The 25,759-nt window shown below is 39.2% G+C and overlaps 2 protein-coding genes across 11 annotated transcripts in view; one reads left to right on the plus strand and one right to left on the minus strand.

The window, feature by feature from the left end:
- CCDC17 (coiled-coil domain containing 17) overlaps positions 1–15,720 on the plus strand; it is a 31,944-nt gene extending 16,224 nt beyond the window's left edge. The window contains exons 14-15 of one of the 2 annotated variants that reach the window (XM_058303679.2): positions 944–988; positions 14,925–15,720. In XM_058303679.2, coding sequence (XP_058159662.1) covers positions 944–960 — 17 coding nt within the window. In that variant the 3' untranslated portion in view covers positions 961–988; positions 14,925–15,720. Of the gene's footprint in view, positions 1–943; positions 7,457–14,924 lie in introns of those variants that run through there. The other variant, XM_058303677.2, reaches the window with a different exon arrangement.
- NASP (nuclear autoantigenic sperm protein) overlaps positions 1–25,759 on the minus strand; it is a 47,318-nt gene that overhangs the window by 11,161 nt on the left and 10,398 nt on the right. For 3 of the 9 annotated variants that reach the window (XM_058303669.1, XM_058303670.2, XM_058303672.1), the window contains exons 2-3: positions 10,976–11,026; positions 1,560–1,670 (exon numbers count right to left, since the gene is read on the minus strand). In XM_058303669.1, the coding sequence (XP_058159652.1) occupies positions 1,560–1,670; positions 10,976–11,026 (162 nt within the window). Of the gene's footprint in view, positions 1–1,559; positions 1,671–2,788; positions 2,839–10,975; positions 11,027–12,644; positions 12,704–25,759 lie in introns of all 9 variants that reach the window. The other 6 variants (XM_058303671.1, XM_004448064.4, XM_058303673.2 and 3 more) reach the window with 3 other exon arrangements.

Here is a 25,759-nt window from a genome sequence, read left to right on the forward strand (position 1 = left end):
TTTGGGCACCAATCCTACCTAGCACATCAACTAATAGAGCCCCAGTACATGAAGGTGGAATGGGGGAAAAAAGGCCAGAGACCTGAAACCAGACAAGATTTCTGTAGACATCCAAGAATTAAAAAAAAAAAATTTTTTTACATTTATTTTTATTTATTTCTCCCCGCCCCCCCCTCCATTTCTGTGTTCGCCAGCTGCTCTTTGTTTCTGTTCCTTGTGTGCTGTCACTGTCTGCTCATTTTCTTTTTAGGAGACACTGGGAACTGAACCTGGGACTGCCTGTGTGGGATGAAAGCACTTAATCACTTGAGCCACCTCCGCACCCTGCTTGTTTTGTCTCTCATTGTGTTTTCCATGTTGTATCCTTGTGCTGCGCCAGCTCACCGCACCAACTCACTGTCTTGCTTGTCTTCTTTAGGAGGTACTGGGAACTGACCCTGGGACCTCCAACATGGCAGGCAGGCACCCAACTCCTTGAGCCATATCCGCTTCCCCAGGAATAAAATTATGTTGTGCATGTTGGGAGAGGAAGTAGGAGTTGGGAAAAGAATGGTCTGAGATGACCCTACTAAACAGAAGGAAAGAAGAAGGCAGAAGTTTTTTTAATCATACCGAGCCTCAAACCTGAAGCCCATAAAAGCTTCATTATATCCATGTCTTTTATAATGGCTTTTTAACTCAACTGTATATAATTAATGAATTAGGAACTATGATTTACCTTTGGTTGTTAATTTTTAAAACTTATTTCTTTTAAAGAAACTTTAGATTACATGTTACATATAAAAATTAGGGATTCCCATATGCCTCATGCCCTCCCTACCTTTGCCTGCTATTGATAAAAATACCTCACAGAAGAAACTAGCTCAAACTATGTAACAGAGGGAAAGGCTATTATTTCTTGATGACTGGACTTACATATTTTTTTCACTTACTGTGTTTTTAGGAGATACCAGGAATTGAAACCCCGGACCTGGTACATGGGAAGCAGGTACTCAACTACTTGAGATAAATCTGCTGCCCTGAACTTATATATTTATTCTCTCAACTTTAGAGTTGTAATAAAATCTGTGGGGAAAATAAATTACCTCTGACACACTAGCACTAACCTGTTATCCCCCTAAGATAAAGGTGGCCTCCTGTTGTCAACTTCTAAGAAGTGGCAACAACAGATAAAGCCAAGAAAATATGAAAAATACTGTGCTAATATGAGCAACCATCTCTGCTTGCTTTAAACTGAGGGGTTTCTCAGGACAAGGAACTTCGAGTACTAAAATCAGGAAAGTATCAGACAAACTGAGATAAACTGGTTACCCTAATTAGAAAACGAACTACCTTATTTAGGAAAATCAAAGGCTGAAATTGAAATTGTTCAGTGATATTTAGATTTTAGTTAACAATTACACAACTTAGAATATTTATAAACTCCTATATGAAAAGCCATCAATCAAATCTTTAAAAAACTCTTACTCTTCATTCTTTTCCCTCATGAACAACTTTTTATAACTCAGTGTTTATTAGAAGCATAGTATTCCATCATAACAAAAACACACAATACTTACAAAAGACTAGCTGCTTCCTGAAATGCATTGACAGCTGCTGGAATATCCCCCATGACCAGATGTTTCTGTCCTAAACCCAATAATTTCTTAGCTTCACTATCCACATCCAGACTGCAAAATAAATTTTTTTTCAATAGTCAAACACTGTTTTTTTTTTTTTTTAAAAAAAGTTTAAATCAACATTTTCAAAAGACACTACAAAACCATAATATGTTAATTTTAAAAAATGTTTGAACTGCTCTAGCAAGGCCTGGCTAACTCACACATACCACTGCAAAACCGAAAGAAATTTCAAAGGCAACATTCTCAGAAGCTTGATTAGAATATTTTTTCTTAAAGGCTTATTTACACTCAAAACCTATAATATATTACTACTATAAATATACACTTGCTAATTAAGCAACACATGAAAAAGAAACCATACATTCATAGAGCAAGTTATGCTAGCTAAAAGAAAAATTACATACAGAAACATTTGGGTAAATAGATCAAGAGGCAGTGATTTCAAGGTAAAGACAATGTGAAATGGGCATAAAAACAAAACAGGTCAAATGGAAACAACAGCATCCAAAAATGGAACCACACATATACGGTCAACTGACATTTTGACTAAGGTGCCAAGGTAATTCAATGGGGAAAGGATAATCTTTTCAACAAATGGTGCTGTAGTAACTGGCTATCCACATGCAAAAAAAGTGAACCTCAGGATTTTATCTCATGCCATATACAGAAATTAATTTGAAATGGATCAAGGCTTACTATATGTAAGATTCAAAACCATAAAACTTCTAAGAAGAAAATACAGGAGAAAATTTTAGTTACCCTGGATTTGGCAAATAAATATGATAGAAAAAAAGCACAAACTATAAAAAGAAAAAAGAAAATCAATAAATTGGACAGAACTTTATCAAAATGAGAAACTTTTGCTTATGACAGACACCGTTATAAAAATGAAAAAGGCAAGCCACAGACGGGGGTTAATATATTTAAAACATATCTGACAAAGGACTTATATCTTAAATATATAAAGAACTCTTACAACTTAATAAGACAACCAAATAAAAAACGAAAAAAAATTTGGACATTTCACCAAAGAAGATATACAGATGGCTAATAATAAATACATGAAAAGATGCTCAACATCATTAGTCACTAAAGAAATGCAAATTAAAACCACAATGAGATACCATTACACTCCCATTAGAATGGCTAAAATTAAAAAGACTGACCACATCAAGTGTTGGCGAGGATGTAGAGCAACTGGAACTCTCATACACTGCTGGTAGGAATGTAAAATGGTAGAATCACTTTAGAAAACAGTTTGGGAGTTTCTGAAAGTTAGACATTCACCTACCCTATGAGCCAGCCATTCTATTCCAAGAGAAATGACAGTATATGCCCATACAAAGAATTGTACACAAATATTCTTCGCAGTTTTATTATTTGTAATAGCCCAAAACTGAGACACCCAAATGGATAAACAAATTGTGATATATCCACATTATGAATCCATAAAAAGGAAATGAACTATTGATACATGTGATAACATGCATTATGCTGAATGAAAGAAACCATATAAAAACAATACACGTAAAATCCCACAAAATGCAAAGTAATCCAGTGACAAAAAGCAGATCATGAAGAAACAAGGTGATAGACAAGTTTATTATCTTGATTGTGGTGATAGTTTACAGGTGAATACATGTTAAAATCCATCAAATTGTATATTTCAATTATGTACAGTATATTTTATATCAAGTACACCTTAATAAAGCTATAAAAAATACATTAAGTGAAGAAAATATCTGGTTAAAAAGGGCAAGAGTAAGTGATTTCTAGATTTCATTAATGGAAGCAAAGTTATTAGGAATACTAAGTACCTCTTCTTAATTCAATCAATCCTTGGGCACCTAATACTGTTTGTTAGGCATAGTTCTAGGCACTGTGGATTTAACAGGAGTAACTGAGTAAAACTGAAGAAGAGAAGTGAAAGGAAGAAGCAAGCCCTATAAATAAGGGGAAGAACACCCCAGAGCACAGGCAAAAGTTTAAAAAAAGCCCTAATAGGAGCTTGCCTAAAGTATTTGAGAAACAAAAACATTTTAGGGCTATCATAAGTGAGGGGATGAACAAGAGGGGTGAACACTAGGAAATAAAGGAGGGAGGAGAAGGAGGAGATGCTAGCTACCTTATCTGTAGAACCTGTGTGAAGAGACTGTAAGACAGAATAAGAAAAGAATAGGAAGAAGGCCAGATAGAAGGTGTAGCAGTTTGACATTATACGAATTTCAAAAATAGATATTGGATTATGTTTGTGAACTTGTCTGTTCCTCTGAGCATACTAGATTGTATTAAATTCAGAGGTTTAACTTTTACTTACTTAATTTATGATTAAAGCTTTGATTCGGCCACCTCAGTAGGACATCAAGTCCCTGCCCCCTTGGTGGGTGGGGACTCACAGAGAAAAAGCAGGGCAGGGGAATCACAGGTAGGGCAGGGGAATCACAGGCAGGGCGGGGACTCACAGATTAAAGACAGGGCAGAGAAGAGTTTTGATGCTGGAGTCCTGGGAAGTAAATACACAGAGAAGCAAATATGTGAGGAAAGAGAGAAGGTTCCATTAGACATGACAGAGGCCCTGGGAAGAGAATGAGCCTGATAGTCTATAGCTAACCTTGTGAAGACAGCAAAGCAGCTGAGCCCAGGAAGAAAGGAGCCCGAGGGAGAGAGGCAAGCCTTATACCTACAGCTGATACTGGAGGAAGCAGGAACACAGAGTCTGAAGAGGAAAGTAATGTATTCTTTATGGCCTTGTGACTTTAAGTGTCTACCCCCCAAATAAATACCCTTTATAAAAACTAAGCAATTTCTGGTATTTTGCATCAGCACCCGTTTAGCTAACTAATACAAAAGGGAACTAAAATAATCAAGGATAGGACCCGGCAAATAGTAGAAATCATTGGATTTAGGACACAAAATTTGGCATTTGCTAATGGACTAGATAGATAATTTCAGCCAATGCTTTTTTTTGAGATACCAGGACTGTGGATTGAACCAGCGATATTGTATATGGGAAGCTAGCATTCAACTACTGAGCCACATCGGCTCCCCTGAGTTACTTTTTTCATTTGTTTGCTTGCTGTTTTTCTGTTTTTAGGAGGCACTGGGAACCAAACCCATATGGGAATGAGGGGCTCAAAACCATTTGAGCCACATCTGCTCCCTCAGCCAATGTTTTTGTCCCAGGGAACCTGTCATAGCAGTTATAATAATGGACGCTTACTTGTGCCATGTGAGAATTTTACCTACATTTACATTAATCCAAGTATCCACTTTCTAATTGTTAAGGCTGTTGGATTACCTCACTTTACAGAGAGAAAAACTAAGGCAGTTAAATAACTTGCCTAAGGCTTATTTATAAAACCAGAGAAATAATGGCAGAGATTAAAATCTAGGCAATTATATATATTAAAAATTTTAGAATGCCGCTGCCATTTACTGAGGGAAAAGTAGGTGAAGAGCAGAGAAATAAGCTACAGATTTTTACATATGACAATTCTAAGAGTTCTTATTAGACTTCCATGATGTTGAAAAGAAGAGGTTCAGGAGATGTATGGGAACTAGAAATACAAATGGGGAGTCATGTGTTTTAAGCCATAGGACCAAACTGGGGAAGATTATCTAGTGAGTATTGATAAAGAGAAGAGGTCCTAGAATTGAACCCTGGGAGCCTTGCAATGTTTAGCCATAGGGGAGATGAGGAAAAATCAGCAAAACTTTTTTAAAAGGCAGTGAGTTCTCAGAGACAATGATATCCCACGAAGTCAAACGAAGTTAAGAAGGGAGAGGAGGGAGGCGGACTTGGCCCAATGGATAGGGCGTCCACCTACCACATGGGAGGTCCATGGTTCAAACCCTAGGCCTCCTTGACCCATGTGGAGCTGGCCCATGCACAGTGCTGATGCACACAGGGGTGTCCCCCACATAGGGGAGCCCCACACGCAAGAAGTGCACCCAGTAAGGAGGGCCGCCCAGTGCAAAAGAAAGTGCAGCCTGCCCAAGAATGGCGCTGCACACACAGAGAGCTGACACAAGATGATGCAACAAAAAGAAACACAGGCACCCACCCCGCTGGGGTGGAGTGCGGCCGTGCCACCCTTCCCGAAATGCTCCGTGGCTGACCTCCAACCTTCCCGTGCGCGCCACCCCGCGCCTGTCAGATTCGGCAGCTGCGGGCGCACACCCAGCCCCATGGGAAGCTGTCGGGCTGTGCTACGGGAGGAAGGTGTCTCCACGGTGCCTCAGGCCCTGCGTCCGGGCCACTGCTCCTGCTCCTCCTCCCCGGGCCGGCAGCGGGCGGCGTCTTCCCAGACTCAAGATGACCAACGAAGAACCTCTTCCCAAAAAGGTTTGACTAAGTGAAACAGATTTCAAAGTTATGGCACGAGATGGGTTAATTCTAAGATGCAAACAATATGAAGCATATGTGCAAGCTTTGGAGGGCAAGTACACAGATTTTAACTCTAATGATGTAACTGGCTTAAGGGAATCTGAAGAAAAATTAAAGCAACAACAGCAAGAGTCTGCACACAGGGAAAACATCCTTATAATGAGGCTAGCCACCAAGGAACAAGAGATGCAAGAATGTACTACTCAAATCCAGTACCTGAAGCAAGTCCAGCAGCCTAGCGTTGCCCAACTGAGATCAACAATGGTAGACCCAGAAATCAACTTGTTTTTCCTAAAAATGAAAGGTGAACTGGAACAGACTAAAGACAAACTGGAACAAGCCCAAAATGAACTGAGTGCCTGGAAGTTTATGCCTGATAGGTAAACAAATCATACTCCCCAGTCAAGACTTCCCTGACAGCCCCACTACAAGAAAGCTGTGGTGGGACAGCCAAGCACTCGTTTCCATACCAAGACTCAGACTTTTTGAGCCAAAAAAATAAAAAATTAAAAAATTAAAAAGCCACATTCTTATACTGTCCAGCTTGTAATGGTTAATGTAAAACTTATCAGATGAACCTTGTGTTTCAGCTTTTTCTCTTCCCCCTGTCCTTGCTTCAGAGGCCTGATGGCATCGGACTATTCCTTAGAAGTGGCCACCTCTAAAAATTCCCCTTCTAGAACATGTAGACACTGGAGAAATGTTTCTGTTTGAAGAAAATAGAGGGAGAAACAAGTCTTAAGTCTGTGGCACACTGTGTCTTCAGACAATTTGGAGGAATGAAAACCTAGACATTTTAAATCATGAATTAAACATGTAAAATTCCAGTAAAATGTAAAAATGGAATATGCATCGCTCTTAACTTTGAGCATAGTGACTTAGAGACACTGTGTATCAGTTTTGCCAATAAGACTGTGGACTTCATGCTTGTTGTTTGAACTTCTGGGTCAAAACTCAAATGAGGTGAATTTTGCCTTTAAAGGGTTTTATTTCCTAAGAACCAACTTTAATAGTCATGAGTGAATCAAATAATAGATGTCAGTATGAGCAGTTCATACATTTAATCATTTAGTTTGGGGCTCTATATTACTTAATTGAGCCTTAATCAATGTGATTTTAACCAGTGGTTTGTTCTTTGAATGATTGCTAATACTGCAGATAATCTTACTGAGGACTGTACAAACATGAAGGTGTGGTATCAGACTGCAGGTTTAAACTGTTTGAAGCATTATAAACATTCATTTCAGAACTAGATTGTATAAGGATATCGGCTGTGATTAGACTCACTGCGTTATTTTTTAGTAGTGAAATTTATTAAATCCCCTTTCATTCAATACGCACATGTTAAAAGAGCATTATCATTGGTGTTAATGGGGGAATGTGTTCCTTCATTGTATTTGGGCCTTTTGTATTCCACTCTTGATATTAAATTAAATGTGCCTTGAAATAGTTGTTTCTAAAAAAAAAAGAAACAAACACAGATTCCCATGCCGCTGATAAGGATAGACGTGGTCACAGAAGAACACGCAGCAAACGAAGAGAGAGAACAGACAACCGGGGGCGGGGGGATAAATAAATAAATAAAATCTTTTTTGAAAAAAGAAGGGGGAGGGGCGAAAAAGGAAGGAAATGATCAACTGGGTTAAATGTTACTGACAGGATTAATTTGGAGGACTGATACAAGACCACTGGATTAAGGAATATGGGTGACAGTTTTAGTGACATGGTAGAGGCAAACTTGAGTGAAAAGTGGGTAAAAATGATCTGGAAGGAAGAGTAGTAATACTGCCAGACAGAAAATTATAGGAGCTCCTTTCTGAGCACATGGTGGGATCCAGTGAGCAACTGGAGAGCTTCCCTTAAATAAAAGCAAATAAGACACTGGTTCTCAAACATTTTGATCTCAGGAGCCACTGCCACTATTAACTTACTGAAGCCCACAAAGAGTTGTGTGTACAGGAGCTAAACTATTGCTATTTACCACATTATGAAGTAAAACTTAAAAAAAACTTTAATTACTTAAAGTGATAGTATTTGTTAACATGACATTTTTATGAAAATCAATGATATTGCTAAAACGAAAAAAATTTAGTTAAGAGTGGCATAGTTTTATATTTTTGCAAATCTTTTCCATGTTTGGCTTAATAGAATTTTCATACCTACTTTTGTGCATTCAATTCACTGTACTCTGTTTTCATTTAAGTATTAGAATATTTTCACTTCAGAAATGAAGTTAGAAAAGAGAATATTTGAATAGCCTTTTCAGATTATTATGATATTCTCTTTGGTCTACATCTCAACTCCCTAAGTGGTAGCTTCTTAAAGGTTAGTTGCAATGTGGAGCTTGAAACCATACTGATGAACTTTTCGTACCGTAACATTAAAAACCATTGAACTGAAGTCTGGGTAGCTGAAGAATGTGGTACAGTAGGGATCATCAGCACAAGGGTCATTTCATCACTGGGAAGGGACAGCCCTTACCCACGATGATGGTGGTTAACAAGATAAGATGCACAGATAAAAGGAGTATTAATAAAAAGTTGATAGAAACTGGAGAAAGAGTATCTTAAGGAATTGCTGAAAGCTAAATTAATTGAATGTGACTGGAAGGATCAAATGAAGGCATACTGTAAAGAGGTAGTTAAGAAAAAAGGACTAGAACATGTTACTGTTGACGACTTGGTGACTGAAATCACTCCAGAAGGCAGAGCCCTGGTACCTGACAGTGTAAAAAAAAAAAAAAAAGCTCCTACAAAGAGTAAGAACATTACCTGAATGGATCTTCTACTCAATAAATGATTGTGTAACATCATTTGGAAAATACTGGTTCACTGCTTTATACAGATATTCCAAACACTGACAAACTACAGTAACTAAAATCACCACCAATCAGAAAAATCAGTCCTTAAATACTGGGACTCTGTTGCACTCAGTCATCAATACAACTTTTCCAAAATCTGAATTTTCACTTGGAATCTCACAATTTTATCACTAGCACTTATGTCAGTTTTCCTTGATGCAACAGGTTTACTTTATTTGCTTCGGAGAAAATGTCTGCCCAAATACCCAAGCCTAAATAACCAGTTTGTCTGTTGGTCCTTCTTTCAAGTAAAACTGAAGTTCCAAGAAAAAAGTTCAACTCTCAACTCAAATAATCACACAAGGGCTTTTTGCTGATACAATTATATCTATTTAAGTATGAAGAATTGCTTTATACATACTTCACATTCTGTCACACACAACATTAAAAAGTCATGTAAAAAAATAAAAAAATAAAAAAATAAAAAGTCATGTAGTCAGGGACTGAAAAGTATTATTAGTTTGTATTGCTTCATCACAGAAATTCCTAAGTGAAACTGGCAGGTTTTTTTTTGTTGTTGCTATTTTTTGTTTGCTTTTTACTATGGGTGAGTAGTGGTAAAGAATACAATGACTACTAGTCCTGTTTGGAGACAATGGGCCAAAAGGCTTGGCCATCATTCCTTTTGGACCATTAATGCAATGTCAATATACGAAAATAAATTCAGTAAAAGTCTCTTATTATAAAAATAGTTTTGACTTCACAGAACCCTTGAACCTTGAAGGGTCTTAGGGACCAAAAAGTACACAGACTATACTTTGAGAAAAAGATTAAGAGTCTGTAGAATAAAAGCCTGAAGCAATACCCATGCTCTCAATTTATGGTGAGACTGTTTCTTTTCGAACTGCTTATTTCACTAAACATAAGAACAACGGAAACAATGTAAAATCATCAAGTAAGAAAAAGAAGGGGAAAGATGGTGCTCAATGTTGAGAAGAAAATGTTATGAAAACACTGCCTAGTATGGTTTGTAAATACATTTCAAAAAAATTGCACAGCAGAATGGAAAAATTACTTGACCAGGGAAATGTGATAAGACTGCCACACCAGCCAACACTAAAACTTCATTTGAGGTTTAATGGCTATGAATTTGTTCTGGTGATAGTCATATTTTTACCAATCCTTTCATGTTCTTCTCAGAAGGAGAATACCATTCCTTTAAATATAAACACTTATGATATTGATAATCACATATCAGCACTTTGTTTTGGAAGCCAGGTAGCCTAGCTACATTTATGCTTTGTATTTATTCCACTAATTTAAATATTACAGTATATCCCAAGACTAACCCTCTAAAACAGGTTATGTGAATGTGTGTTTAGGAACAATTCTGAGCAGTACTCATTCCACCTCAAAGCCAGATTGATGCACAAATCATTAGTTACTCTTTCTAGAAGACTTATTTTAAATGACCAAGATGATAGGGGGATTTAAAGGCCACATCATGAAAAACATCAACAAAAACAACAAAAAACACCTCAAGGACCCTTATAAAACAAATGAAGGATAGATGTTCTGCAGAAGGATTAAATAAAATCTTCAACAAGGATTCTCAACCCAAATGAGCTAAAGAATCATTAGGAAGCTTTTGCATAACACACAAACCTAAATGCTATCTCAAATTTAACCAATAGGGAAATAACCTAAGCAATACCTTGTATATAAGCTTTTTACTTAATTATTATGCTTACCTCTGGCTTAAGAACCATATGGTCACATCAAGATGGAGAAATTATGTTTAAGTAGATGTGGGCTTAATATAAAATTTGAAAGTTTAACTAGAATAACCACAAAATTGAAAATGGCATCTTACAAAACAGCAATCCAAATCAGTAGAAGTATTCAAAAGAAGAATAGGTAAGCATTTGTCAGGTATGGAGAAATGTACTTAGCAAGGAGCAGAACCAGCTAACTTTAAAATTCTAATTTTACTCAAATACAAAAACCTTGAACATCATTATCAGATTTTATTCTTTAAATTACAGGCAAGTATCTTAAAATTCAGTGTTATAAAAAATATCAAAACTAATTTCTCAAGAGTTACACAGCTTCAGTTCATGTTCCAAATATGAATATAATCTACTTGTGCCATGTAATTAATCTTACCTCTCCATTTTATCTGCTGAGGTAGAAGGAGCAGGAGCATCTTCTTCAATTCTACAATGAAAAATTAAGAAAACAAAGTTAAAATGGAGGCTATTTTAAGCCTTAAAATTACAGAACTAGTTGGGCTGATGGAAAAATTTTGTTGATGGTGGTGACAGTAGCACAACACTGTGAATGTAATTAACAGCACTATTATATATATGAATGTGGCTAAAAGGGGAAGTCCTAGGTTGTATGTTACTGAAACAAAATTTTTTTTTAAAAATTTAAAAACAACAAAAAACTACCATAAAACTGCACATCATAGCAAATCCTAATATGTAAACCATGGACTATACATAGTTATACTACAGTTATGATAGTTTTCATCAACTGTAACAAATGTACTACACTAATACAAAGTGTTAATGGGGAAGGGTAATATGGGAACTCCTATTTTCTTCATGATTTTTCTGTAAACATACAACTTCTCTAGTTGTTTATTTTTAATTAAACTGGAAGAAAAAAAATAATGTCATAAAGAGCTACCATTTACTAATACCCAATATGAACAAGTATTAAGATTTATTCATTTACCAAATTTAGTCCTTACTCATTCAAAGTATCTGTTAAGTGCTTATTTGCTAGGCAGTTCTGTATAAGACAATCATATCCTACTACCTTTTCTAAAAGTTTATGATCAGATGAAGAGAATGAAGCTGCTGTAAAGCAATATAAGCATTCCTGAGAAATTTCATTCTACAAAATGCTAACTAAAAACAGGCTTAGCTATTATATTCCTTAAAAGGAAGGGGCAGGCGATGGACTTGGCCCAGTGGTTAGCGCATCCGTCTACCACATGGGAGGTCCACGGTTCAAACCCCGGACCACATGGGAGGTCCACGGTTCAAACCCCGGGCTTCTTGACCCGTGTGGAGATGGCCCATGCACAGTGCTGACAGGCGCAAGGAGTGCCCTGCCATGCAGGGGTGTCCCCCACGTAGGGAGCCCCACATGCAAGGAATGCGCCCCTTAAGGAGAGCCACCCAGAGCGAAAGAAAGTGCAGCCTGACCAGGAATGGTGCTGCACACACGGAGAGCTGACACAACAAGATAACACAACAAAAAGAAACACAGATCCCTGTGCCGCTGACAACAGAAGCAGACAAAGATGCAGCAAATAGACACAGAGAACAGACGACTGGGGGAGCGGGGGGGGGGGAATAAAATAAATAAATAAATCTTAAAAAAAGGGGGGGGGGCAATGTTTCCCAGAACATTCATTTTTAAAACATCCTAATAAATACCTTCAACATAACTGTGTATACTGGAAAGGTCTCAAAATGACAAACCAGGTAGCAATGAGTATCCCTAGCACAGAGAATGTGCTCTTGAAAATCTATTTCTCACTCAAAGGAACCAGACTCCAAAGAGAAATAATTGGTTCCAGGCCTGGGGCAGGGAAAGAAGAAGGTGAGTCTGGACAAGATTGTTTAGGGTTTTGTCTACCTATGGTCATCTCAAAAGACCTTAGGAGAATCACAAAGCAAATGTGGTAAAATGATAACAATTGAGGAATATGAGGAAAAGCTTATGTAGAGTTCTTTGTACTGCTTTTGCAAGTTTTTCTATAAATCTTAAATATTTCATAATTCACAAAATATTACAAAAGCATACTCATAAAACCAACCTGAATAAAATCCCACTGGCCAAAAGATGGGTAAATTTGTGCATCAAGTAGGATATTAACTGCAACGAATTCAAACACTTCAATTAAGTTTAAAATCAATGAGTTCTCAGTAATAAAAAAAAACAAAAAAACAAAGAAAACAACAACCTCATTATTCACCTTTGGAAGATACTTAGAAAGCAATGCATTATTTTGAAAACTGGCAAATGAAGAAAAAGAATTTACCCTGCCTTTGCAAAACAATCTGTACCGTAAGTAAATTTCAAGACAGGGTGGCCGTGACTTAAGTTATTACTTTAGGCATCCTACAGATTTACACCATTCACTCGGTATTAAATCCTTGCCATTTTAACCTACTCAGTCATCAGTTTTGACCTATATCCCAAAGGCAATATTCACATAAGGACATACCATTTATAAAGGTACCCCAAAGCAGATAAAGGCTTATATCTAATTCTGGGACCACTGCATCTTAAATGACAGTTGGGAATACCATTAGCTGTGGTGAAGTGAAGTGGAGAAAAGGAAAGAACAGTGAGGAAAGAGACAACTGTACTATTAAGTACTAATATCTCTGCAGCAATAAATTAGAATTTAAGTATGAACAAAAAAGAGAAGTAGAAGTGTAAAAGGTAAAAGGGATTTCCTACATAGACAATTACTGTCAACACCCAAAAGGCTAAAAAAAAAAATCCACACAAGCAGAACTCTTAGTCAATTATTTTCACATCTAGACTTTCTTCTTGTCTAGCTATCCAAAATTTACAAAAACAGACGTAATATATACAATACAAATTATTAATAAAACAAGAGAACAACTAAAGTATAGCAAAATTAGGGAAGTGGATGTGGCTCAACTGATAGAGCTACCACCTACCATATACAGTGTCATGAGCTGGCCCACACAGTGTTGCAGCACAGAAGGAGTGCCATGCCATGCAGAGGTGTCCCCCACGTAGAAGAGCCTCACACGCAGGCATGCACCCCGCAAGGAGAGTGGCCTCACGCAAAAAGTGCAGCCCACCCAGGAGTGGCCCCGCACACACGGAGAACCGTCACAGCAAGATGATGCAACAAAAAAGAGACACAGATTCCTGGGGCCGCCAAGAATGCAGGCAGACAGAAGAACACACAGCGAATGGACACAAGCGAGCAGACAACGGGGCGGGCGGGGGGAGGAGGGGAGAGAAATAAATCTTAAAAAAAAATAAAGTATAGCAAGATTAAGTCTTTAGTTAAATTCAAGATAATTTAAGTGCCTACCATGTATGTTCTAAGCACTGGAACCCAACAAAATAGTCAAAACAAGAGCAGACAACTTGTTTAGAAGCACAAAGCCATTAGTGGTATGGGACTAACTATATTGGAGCCTAAGTCCTAGAATTTTTAATATATTTAAAGGCTTTTACTGAAGGTAATTAAAAAAAATACTAAATTAAAGTCATTGGGCAGAAAATTCCTTATACAGTAATGAAACCGAGTCCCTTTCCAAAGCCAAGGCCTCTTCCACCTTCCACTCCTAACAGTTCCTAGTTCTCAATTCAACCTCACGAAGTAGCTAAAACTTGGTGCTCTGCATACACAGCTAACTCTGAGAAATGCCAGATGGGAAGGAAAGGACATTCAAAGTCTAGAGATTAAAAATGTCAATTACCTTAATAAGGCAAGACCCAAAATCTTTGCTTCCAATCCCTAGTCCTCTTATGAATATTACAATGATCTATCAGTTTGATGTAAAGTTCTGAGGAATGGAGGGGGTGGAATGAAACTTCATAGAGAGAGCCAAATAGATGAGACATAATTTTAAAAGTATTACTTTAGGCTGCAGTTAAATAAGCAGATTACCTGCTCAGGACTCTGGAAGGGCCTTGAATCCTGATCAACAATCTTTTTCAGTCACAGCAATTATGTTCAAACAGTATTTACCAAGGGGTTATACTGGCCAAATGGTGTAGTACAGTGTTTCTCAAACCATCTACGGTTGAGGGATTGGGTTTTTATTTGCAATCTGTAACAGACTTTTTTTTTTTTTTTTTTAAAGATTTATGTATTTTCCCCCACACCCTTTGCATTTGCTTTGTCTGTTGTGTGCTGGTCCTTTTTTTTTTTCCAGGACACACTAGGAACGGAACCCCAGACCGCCATGTGGTAGGCAGGAACTCAATCACTTGAGCCACATCTACCTCCCACAGATGGGTATTTATAAAATACAATAGAAATGGCATGGTAATGTCAAAATTGCTATGTTTCTAAACACTCTTTTTGTTTTTATCTTTGCAGAACATTACCAAATATTTCACAAACCAACCCTGGTATAAGAACACAAATTTCAAAGTAGAGTTTTGAGGCTGGCAACCAGGAGACAATGACCCTTCATGATTTCCTTGGCAAGATCTCTAGGTTGCCTGTGGAGCCCTGGTGGTAGGTCTGCAGTGCTGCTGGGGAGCAGGTGGCTCCAGACCCAGGGCTCCCAAATGCCTAGGACTTCCCCAACCTGCAGCAGGCCCGGGAAAAAGCACACAGGAATGAGTTATCAGCAGAGCAACATCAAACATAAGCACAAACACTGCTGGATCTGATGTCTAAGCATGCTGGCCAGCATCCAGGTCATCCTTCACGGCATGCATAAGGAGTCGCTGAGCCATTGAGGAATACAACGCTACCTTTTCCCTCGCCCCAGACCTTTTGGTAGGGGCTGGGGGGTGGGAACAGCTCCCGAAAGTTTGGGCCGGCCCATGGGGAAGAGATTTTGGGTGGAATACAAGGGGGCAAGAAGTCTCCCAACTTTTAAATTAGGAAGAATTTCAAAGATATACAATGTCTACTAACAGTGAATCGCAGTGTACCCAGTACAGTGGCCTCGCCACTGCCACCCATGAGCCATTCCAACCCCTATGTTATTTTGAAGTGGACTGCAGGCATTATTTCATTTCTTCTACAAATGTCACAATGAATCTCTTGAAAAGGACTCTTTCAAATGTGACCTGAAGGCATATCACGCCTAAAAAAAATTAGCAGTAATTCCTTAATGACATTAAGCGGCTAATAAATGTTCAGATTTGAAAAAAAAATAGTTTTGAGTACTATAAAAAACCACATTATTAATGCTACACATATATGCTACAAACATTCAGGCACCAGTGGCAAGAAGAATATACAAAATACTTGCTGCCCACAGGTGAGGGTTTGGGATATAATACTATTTAACTTCTGCTTTTGGCCTAATGGAACTATCAGAGGCCCGATTTGCCTTCACACCTCAACTACAACACTGATCCAAATTCATGAAACTTCAGTTTTCAGACACTGAAGAACTAGTAGAACAGAAGAATGACATGAGAAGGGAAACAACTGGGGTCCCTAAGAGTGCTCTAACTTACTGCCTGCAGTTTCTAGGACAAAGCTGGGGGGGTGGGGCAGAGGCACCCAACAGTCTTACCCAACTCAAGAGTCAATTTGGGGGAGCTGAGGTGGGTAGAATTTATAAGACAGAATAGAGAGGAGAGACTGTAGAGTGATCAACAGGGGGTTTTCATCATTGTTTGCATTAATGCTAAATACCTTATACGTAAGGAAATTACAGAGAACTGGGAAAAAGCACCTTTTAAAAGAGGAGATGAAACAATCCTTGGAGTATCACAAGATCTAGAATGACCAGTCAGGGTGGAAAGATGTTGACAAGACATGCCATGATTCAACTTTTATGAAATACCTAGAAAAAGCACATTGATATACAGAAAGCATATCAGAGCTTATTAGGGACAGAAGGAGTGTGCATTTAATGCATAATAGGTACAAAGTTCCTGTTTGGCGATGGAAAAGTTTTGGTAATGGATGGTGGTGATGTAGCACAACACTGTGAATGTAATTAATACCACTGAATTGTATATTTGAAGGTAGTTAAAATGGTAGAATCTCATGCTGTATGTTACCACAATAAAAACTAACTTCTAGGGAAGCAGATTTGGCTCCACGGGTAGAGTGTCCGCCTACCACATGGGAGGTCCGAGGTTCAAACCCAGTGCCTCCAACCTGTGTGGTGAGCTGGCCCACTCACAGTGCTAATGTAGCAAGGAGTGCCCTGCCATGCAGGGGTGTCCCCCCACGCACAAGGAGTGTGCCCCAGAAGGAGAGCCGCCCTGTGAGAAGAAAGCACACCCTACCCAAGTGTGGCACCGCACACACAGAGAGCTGACGCAGCAAGATGATGCAACAAAAAAAGACAGATTCCCAGTGCCACTGACAAGAATCCAAGTGGACACAGAAGAACGCGCAGTGAATGGACAGAGAGCAGACAATGGGGTAGGGAGAGAGAAATAAATCTTAAAAAAGCTAACAGTAATGTCTAGAAAAGTAAAGAGTAAAATTAAACAAATGAAATAAAGCCCTTTTCTTTCAAACAAAAGCACGAAAAAATTTATCACTAGCAGATCATCATTAGAAGAAATGTTAAAGGAAGTCTAGGCAGAAAGAAAATGATAGCAGATGAAAATCTGGATCTAGCCAAAAGAAATTAAGAACACTGAACATGGTTAATACAAAAGTAAATATGGCAGCAGACTTGGCCCAGTGGTTAGGGCGTCTGTCTACCACATGGGAGGTCCACAGTTCAAACCCCAGGCCTCCTTGACCCGTGTGGAGCTGGCCCACGCACAGTGCTGATGTGCACAAGGAGTGCCCTGCCATGCAGGGGTGTCCCCCGCGTAGGGGAGCCCCACACGCAAGGAGTGCGCCCCATAAGGAGAGCCGCCCAGCAGGAAAGAAAGTGCAGCCTGCCTAAGAATGGCGCCGCACACACGGAGAGTTGACACAACAAGATGACGCAACAAAAAGAAACAGATTTCCATGCCGCTCACAACAACAGAAGCAGACAGAGAAGATGCAGCAAAGAGACACAGAGAACAGACAACCGGGAGTGGGGGGTGGGGGAAGGGGAGAGAAATAAACAAACAAATCTTAAAAAAAAAAAAAAAAAAAAAGTAAATATGAGGGGAACAGGTGTAGCTAAGTGGTTGACCACCCACTTCCTATGTATAAGGTCCCAGGTTCAATTCCCAGTACCTCCTAAAAACAACAAAAAAGAGTAAATATGAAAGACCTTTCTTTTCTTTTAAAAAATCCAATTATATCCTTTTTTATAACTTCTTTCTCCTTTTATGTTTGTGAAATTCATACACAATGATGCACATAAATCTAGGTTGTTCATTTTCATTGCTATATACTCTGTATAAAGAAACTGATTAGGGGGTTGGCAGGCTTGGCCCAGTGGTTAGGGCGTCCGTCTACCACATGGGAGGTCCGAGGTTCAGACCCCGGGCCTCCTTGACCCGTGTGGAGCTGACCCATGTGCAGTGCTGATGCCCGCAAGGAGTGCTGATGTCCCCCGCGTAGGGGAGCCCCACGCGCAAGGAGTGCACCCTGTAAGGAGAGGCGCCCAGTGCGAAAGAAAAAGTGCAACCTGCCCAGGAATGGTGCTGCACATATGGAGAGTTGACATAACAAGATGACGCAACAAAAAGAAACACAGATTCCTGTGCCGCTGACAACAACAGAAGTGGACAAAGAAGATGCAGTAAACAGACACAGAGAACAGACAACCGGGGTAGGGGAGGAAGGGCAGAGAAATAAATAAATAAATTTAAAAAAAAAAAAAACTGATTAGGGAAGTGGATGTGGCTCAAGCAACTGGGCTCCTGTCTACCATACAGGAGGTCCAGGGTTTGATATCCAGGGCCTCCTGGTGAAGGTAAGTTGGCCCATGGGCAAGCTGGCCTCCATGGAGTGCTGGCCCACGCAGGAATGCTGGCCCACACAGAGCTGACACAGCAAGATGACACAACAAAAAGAGACACAGCAGGCCAGGGAGCTGAGGTGGCACAATAGAATGATCGCCTCTCTCCCACTTTGGAAGGTCCCAGGATTGTTACCCAGAGAAGCCCAATAAGAATACAAGCAGACACAGAAGAACACATAGTGAATGGACACAAAGAGCAGACAATGGGGGGGGATAAATAAATAAACTTGAAAAAAAAAACAAAAAAAGAATGATTATCCATTCTACTCTAGATGGGTTGTTTCCAGTTTTGGGCTATTATTTAAGCTGCTGTGAATATTCTTCCTCATGTATTTTGGTGCAGGTGCACATTTCAGAATAGAATGAGAAGTGATTTGAATTAGGTGTTTGAAACATTTTTAAAGAAGCAAAAACAAACATTTCTAAGTTATTATATAAATATTTTTGACAATGAAATCACATAGTGAAAACATTTCCTGATTTTCAGAAACCTCTGTCCAGAGCATATTTCCTTTTTTTTTTTTTTTTTAAAGATTTATTTATTTATTTAATTTCCCCCCCTCCCCTGGTTGTCTGTTCTTGGTGTCTATTTGCTGCGTCTTGTTTCTTTGTCCGCTTCTGTTGTCGTCAGCGGTACGGCAAGTGTGGGCGGCGCCATTCCTGGGCAGGCTGCACTTTCTTTTCACGCTGGGCGGCTTTCCTCACGGGCGCACTCCTTGCGCGTGGGGCTCCCCCACGCGGGGGACACCCCTGCGTGGCACGGCACTCCTTGCGCGCATCAGCACTGCGCATGGCCAGCTCCACACGGGTCAAGGAGGCCTGGGGTTTGAACCGCGGACCTCCCATATGGTAGACGGACGCCCTAAACGGCCAAAGTCCGTTTCCCAGAGCATATTTCTTTTGAAAAGCAGTTACTTTCTCACTATTTTAAATGTCGACTGATATTTAATCAATACTTTTTATTTTCAAAATACCTGCTAGAAGGTATACTACCACTGACAGCCATCATTTTATTTATTTATTGAGGACCTTAAAATGCAAAGTTTTTTTTTTAAATAGGCAACTTAAAATGTGACTAACAAAAAGTTAGGAATAGGGAAGCAGATGTGGCTCAAGTGATTGGGCTCCCATTTATCATATGGAGGGCCCCAGGTTTAGTTCCTGGGGCCGCCTGTTAAAAGTGAGCTGGACTGTGCAGAGAACTGGTGCAACAAGATGACACAACAAAAAGAGCCACAGATGAAAGACAGTGAGAGGGAAACGGACTTTGGCCCAGTGGTTAGGGCGTCCGTCTACCACATGGGAGGCCCGCGGTTCAAGCCCCGGGCCTCCTTGACCCATGTGGAGCTGGCCCATGCGCAGTGCTGATGCGCGCAAGGAGTGCCGCGCCACGCAGGGTGTCCCCCGCGTAGGGGAGCCCCACGCGCAAGGAGTGCACCCATAAGGAGAGCCGCCCAGCGCGAAGGAGGGAGCAGCCTGCCCAGGAATGGTGCCGCCCACACTTCCCGTGCCGCTGACAACAACAGAAGCGGACAAAGAAACAACAAGACGCAGCAAAAAGACACAGAAAACAGACAACCGGGGGAGGGAAGGGGAATTAAATAAAAATAAAAAAATAAATCTTAAAAAAAAAAAGTTAAGAAAAAAAAGAAAGACAGTGAGAGACACAACAAACCAGGGAGCTAAGGTAGCTCAAGAGATTGACTGCCTCTTTCCAACATCAGAAGGTCCTGGAAAAGGTTCCTGATGCCTCCTAAAGAGAAGATAAGCAGACACAGAAGAACATGCAGCAAATGGGCACAGAGAGCAGACAGTGAGTGCAAGAGGTAGTGGGAGGGAAGATAAATCTTAAAAAAAAAAAAAGGAATAAAAGCTAAATAGCAGTGTCAAATCTGCTATTTTTATGTGCTTGCATTACCATCTTCAATTCACCATTTCTAACCAAGTACCTTTTTAAGACATTTTATAAGAGCTAGTTAAACTGGATAAAATAAGTTACAAATAAGGCAACTGTCATTCTCAATCAGTATTTTATTATTAATGCTTAATTCCCTACTTTGGACACTACTTCCTTAAATTGTAATGTAAATTCCAACAACTGGACAACTTTACCTTTATAACTGTCCTACCATGCTTTCCATCAAAAAGGATATAACCAGGAGTAGATGTGGCTCAAGCAACTGAGCGCATACCTACCACATGGGAGGTCTCGGGTTCAGTTCCCAGTGCCTCCTGAAAAAAAACAACAAACAACAAGCAAAACAAAGGATAAAACCAACTCAGGGAAGCCAATGACTCAGTGATTGCATGCCAGCTTCTCACATACAAGGTCCCAAGTTCAAACCCTGGCCCCAGGTACCTAAAAGAAAAGGGGAAAAAGAAAAAGAAAAGAAAAGAAAAAAGAAGAGGATATAACCAGGTGCCAGGCTAGACAGATACAAGATGCAGATTATTTTACTATGACACCACCCTAAGATGTTAAGTTTTTGTTCTGAAGGAGCCATTGAGCATGTAACACAATCAAATTTACTTTTCAGATTACCCTGACTATAGTACAAAATGATATTTTGAAAGAAATAAAATTGGAAACAAAGAAAATCAAATAACATTATAAAGCATTCACCAGTAAAATACTCATTGCCATCCTCTTACTTAGGAATAGCCTAGAAAAATAAAAAGTGCCTTTACTAATGCAATACCAACTGTCAGAAAGATGGATGAGAGCAGTGGTTCTCAAAAGTTTAGTCTGCATGAGAATCACTTGGAGAACTTGTTATAGCAGATTGCTGAGCCCTATTCCCATCCCCTAGATTCTGGGATTCAGCAGGTCTGGGATGAGATAAACTAGCACACAATATATTTCAAAGTTATTCACTGCAGCAATGATTGTAATAATATAATATTGGAATTAACTAAACTATATCCATGAGTGGGGAACTTAACAGATAACCACACAACAGAATACTATGAAGCCATTAAAAAATGTTAAGAATGTCCTGATGAGGAATTACCTCCAAAATATATTTTAAAAAGGGAGAACACTGAGCACAATGTACTTGTATAAGGTATCACTAAAGATACATATATAATAAATTCCTAACACTGGTGGGCTCTGGAAGGAAAACTGTGTAGCTAGGGATTAAGAGTTGGAGGGACATTTCACCATATGCCCACCGTTCTCATGAGTCATAAATGCATTGCCTATTAAAAAATAATTAAAATATAAAAAAATATAATTTGGAATATCTGCCAATATGGGCCTACATTACCAAGCAACAAGCTAAAGTTGAAGAGCAATCATTCCCTTTAAGGGAAGGGAATCCACTCTCTAGTTCACTATAATCCCCACTTCACTTTTTCCTATCTGGCTTCACATTTCCTTTATGCTTCACATTTCTAAGCCCTGCTACAGAAAAATATTAGGAAGGTCAAACTGCTAAATACTGGTGACTGGAAGTTGGAAAGGGAGATAGAGGGAGTCCGGAATTTCTATTTCTAGGGTTGGACAAGTCAGTGCTATCCAACCAAGATATGGTAAAAAATAGCATTCACAGTTAGTGAAAACTAGGGGGTTGAAACAAGTTAAAATTTTTTTTTTTAGGAGGTACCAGGGATTGAACCCAGGACCTTGTACATGGGAAAACAGGTACCCAACCACTGAGCTATACCCATTCCAAGTCAAGTTGATTTTGAGGTGTTCATACAATACCCAAATAGATGATGTTCAATAGGCAATTCATAGCAAACATTTGCCTGCCAGACATGGTACATACATTGTTATTCTCATTTAATCTGCTCACCAAAAAACCTGAGGCAGGTGGCAATATCCCTGTATTTTATAGAGCAGTACCTTACCCAGTTACACAGATCCTTTAGTATCCTATATGATCCCTATTTTAACTTTCACTATATTAAGTTTGCCTGCGAACTTTATATATTTCCCACTAGGATTAAGATCTAAGGAAAGCATACAAATCTATCTTATCCTAGCTGTATCCCAACACCAAGCACAGGGCTTGGCACCTAATCAATATTTTAAAATAAGTGACTGATACTTAATCACTAGAATAGGATCATGTTAAGTGACTTGCCACTTAGCATGTGAATTCCCTCAGTTTCCTCAACTATAGTTAACAGTACCTACCTATCTCATAGGAATTTTCTGAAAATTAAATGAGAGAGTTCATAAAGCGCTTAGTATAATGCCCAGTACATAAGGAATCAATAAATTCTAGAAATTGCTAGTAATGTTAGAGCAGGGAGATAGGAAGACATAAAGGTATTACCAAGGAAAACAAAATTTCAAAGAGGAGATGGATGCCATCGAATGTAGCAAAAGAGTTAAGAACTAGTTAGAAAACTAAGAATGATAAGGAATGATTTAGGCATTGATTACCTGGTTTAAATGGCAGGAGGACAGAAACCAGACTGAGGAAGGTTGACAAATAAACGTGTGTATACTCTCAGTACACACCTGTCCTATTAAGTTGTGATTTGATGACTAAAAATTGGGTCTTCTTCATCTTTTAAAACCCAATATTAAAATATATTAAATATATTTGTTAAATTGATTTTAAAAAAAAAAGGAGAAAATATGAATACAGACTCTTGTCTGAACAAGTCTGACTGTGAAGCAAAGACTAAACAGAAATACATAATAGAGAAATGTTTTTTTTCTTTTTTGGGGAGGGTGTTTTTTTTTTAGTTAGGCCAATAAAAAGAATTTATTTGGAAAATGGGGGAAAGAACTGAGCTTGCTGAGAAATGGGACAGAAAGGTAGAAATACACACCAAGATTAGGTGCAGGCCCCTCTAGGCAGAGAGCAAAAATGTTTTCTAAGATACACCCATTTGAGGATGTTTGCATTCAGAGGAAACAATGTCCTCAGTGAAGAAGGAGAGAAGGGACCAAAAGACCAAAATGGTAGTTACTGCTGGACAACTAGAAATGAAAAATAGCAATCTCTAGCAGTTTTATCTTCAAGATAATTCTTTTCTTAATGCAAACCCCTACTCTGTAAAGAAAGTATTCTACTCAGGTTTTTCTTTTGGAAAACTATGGTCCATAAAAGATCTCAACCCTCTAGCCATCTATTCCATGTCTGCTACCACCAAGCAGCTGAATGAGCTCTTGAAGTAGAAAAGCAGACTAACCTCACTTTAAATACAAATCTTAAACAAGGACTCAACACTGGCAATCCTACTACATTTAACTATATTTGTTTTCCAACTCTCACAAAATGAACATTTCCCTCCTTTTCTGCTCTTCTTAAAACTCCTACACCATACTCTTTCCCCAGTAACTTCCAGTCAGATGTCCTTGCCCATACTTCATTGAACAAATAGAAACAATCACCCAAAAAATCCCCCACCCTCCCACCACCAAACACTACCAACTTATTTTCCTCTTTACCCACTCTCTGGCATTCCTCTTTCTATGAATGAAATTTCCTTGCTAGGGTCTTCATATAGCTAGCCCCTTATCACTCAGGTCTCATTGAGGCCATTTCTAATTACCCAATCTAAAATAGCTACCTAGTTACTTTCAAAGACAACAAATTAAAATTATCTGCTTGGCACTATGATATTCTCTCATCTCTATATTTAATGTCTCTATCCTAGTTAGCAGAAGCTCAGTTTGAGAGCAGAGACCACTCTGTCTCCTTACAGTTTTCTCTGGCACCTAAAATAAATGCTCAATAAATATAAGACATGACTATATACTCTATGGTTCCATTTATATAAAGTTCAAAACAGGCAAAACTAATAATCTCTGATGTTAGAGATCATAATAGTAACCTTTAGGGGGTAACGTAGTGACTGAATGTGGGTTTCTGTGCTCCTTAGTGTTTTATTTCTTGTTTCCTTTTGTTAAAAACTCACTCGGCTGCCATCAATTAATGAGCAGATAAACAAAATGTGGTGTATACATACAATGGAATACTAGGCTACAGTAAGAAAAATGAAATTGGGACACGAAAACATGGATGAGTCTTGAAGACATGTTAAGTGACATAAGTTAGACACAAAAGGACAAATATTGCATTGTCTCATTAATAGGGACTAAATTCCAAGAATAAACACATGGAGTTAAAACACAGAGTATAGGTCATTAGGAAATAAGAGGGCTGAGAACTATTACCAGTGCTTAAAGTATGTAGAAGTTTTAATTAACTTCACTGTAAAAGCATGGAAATGGATAAAGATGATAGCAACACATTATAGTGAGTAGCAGCTGGTTTATAAATGGGATTGTGGCTGAAAAGGGTAATCTAGGACTGTAAATGTCAATTGAAAGAAAGCTAGGAAATCTAGGGGCAGAATAACACAGTGAACCAAGAGGTGATGAGAATGGTAGTTGATGGTATAGATGCAGAAGTGTCCTATGAGCTAGAGCGGATGTACATCAGTATTGCAGGGTGGTGAGACTGTGGAGAAGCATGGGAAAAAAACAATTGGTATCTATGGACTGTGATTAACAGCAATACTGTAATAATATTCTTGCATCAGTGCCAAAGATGTACTGTGCTGAATGGGGGGAGGGTATGGAAAAAAGTATGCCAAATATATGCTATGGACCTTGGCTGGTGGCACAAGAGATTGAGCACCTCTCTCCCACTCCAGAAGGTCCTGGGACTGGTTCCTAGTTCTGCCTTAAGACAAGCAGACACAGAACACACAGCAAATGGACACAGAAAGCAGACAGTGAGCACAAAAATGAGGGGGTGGATAAATCTGTATTAGAAAAAAAAAAAAAAATGAATGGATTAAAAATTGTTGGGAAGCGGACTTGGACCATCCATCTACCACATGGGAGGTCCGCAGTTCAAACCCTGGGCCTCTATGACCCGTGTGGAGCTGGCCCATGCACAGTACTGATGGACACAAGGAGTGCCATGCCACGCAGGGGTATCCCTGCGTAGGAGAGCCCCATGTACAAGGAGTGCACCCCATAAGGAGAGCTGCCCAGCGCGAAAAAAAGTGCAGCCTGCCTAAGAATGGCGCTGCCCACGCGGAGAGCTGACACAAGATGAGGCAACAAAAAGAAACATAGATTCCCATGCCGCTGACAACAACAGAAGCAGACAAAGAAGATGTCGCAGCAAATAGACACAGAGAACAGACAACTGGGGCGGGGGGAGAGAAATAAGTAATAAATAAAACTTTAAGAAAAAAAGTGTGCTATACACTTACAATGAAATATTATTCAGTCATAAAATGGACTATAGTTAGTAGTAATATTTTGATGGTGCTCTTTCATGATTTGTAACAAATTTCATAACAATGAAAGGTATTGGTGTAGGGAGCCCTGTATATGTTA

Source organism: Dasypus novemcinctus, chromosome 9, assembly GCF_030445035.2.
Source record: "Dasypus novemcinctus isolate mDasNov1 chromosome 9, mDasNov1.1.hap2, whole genome shotgun sequence".
NCBI classification, from domain to species: domain Eukaryota; kingdom Metazoa; phylum Chordata; class Mammalia; order Cingulata; family Dasypodidae; genus Dasypus; species Dasypus novemcinctus.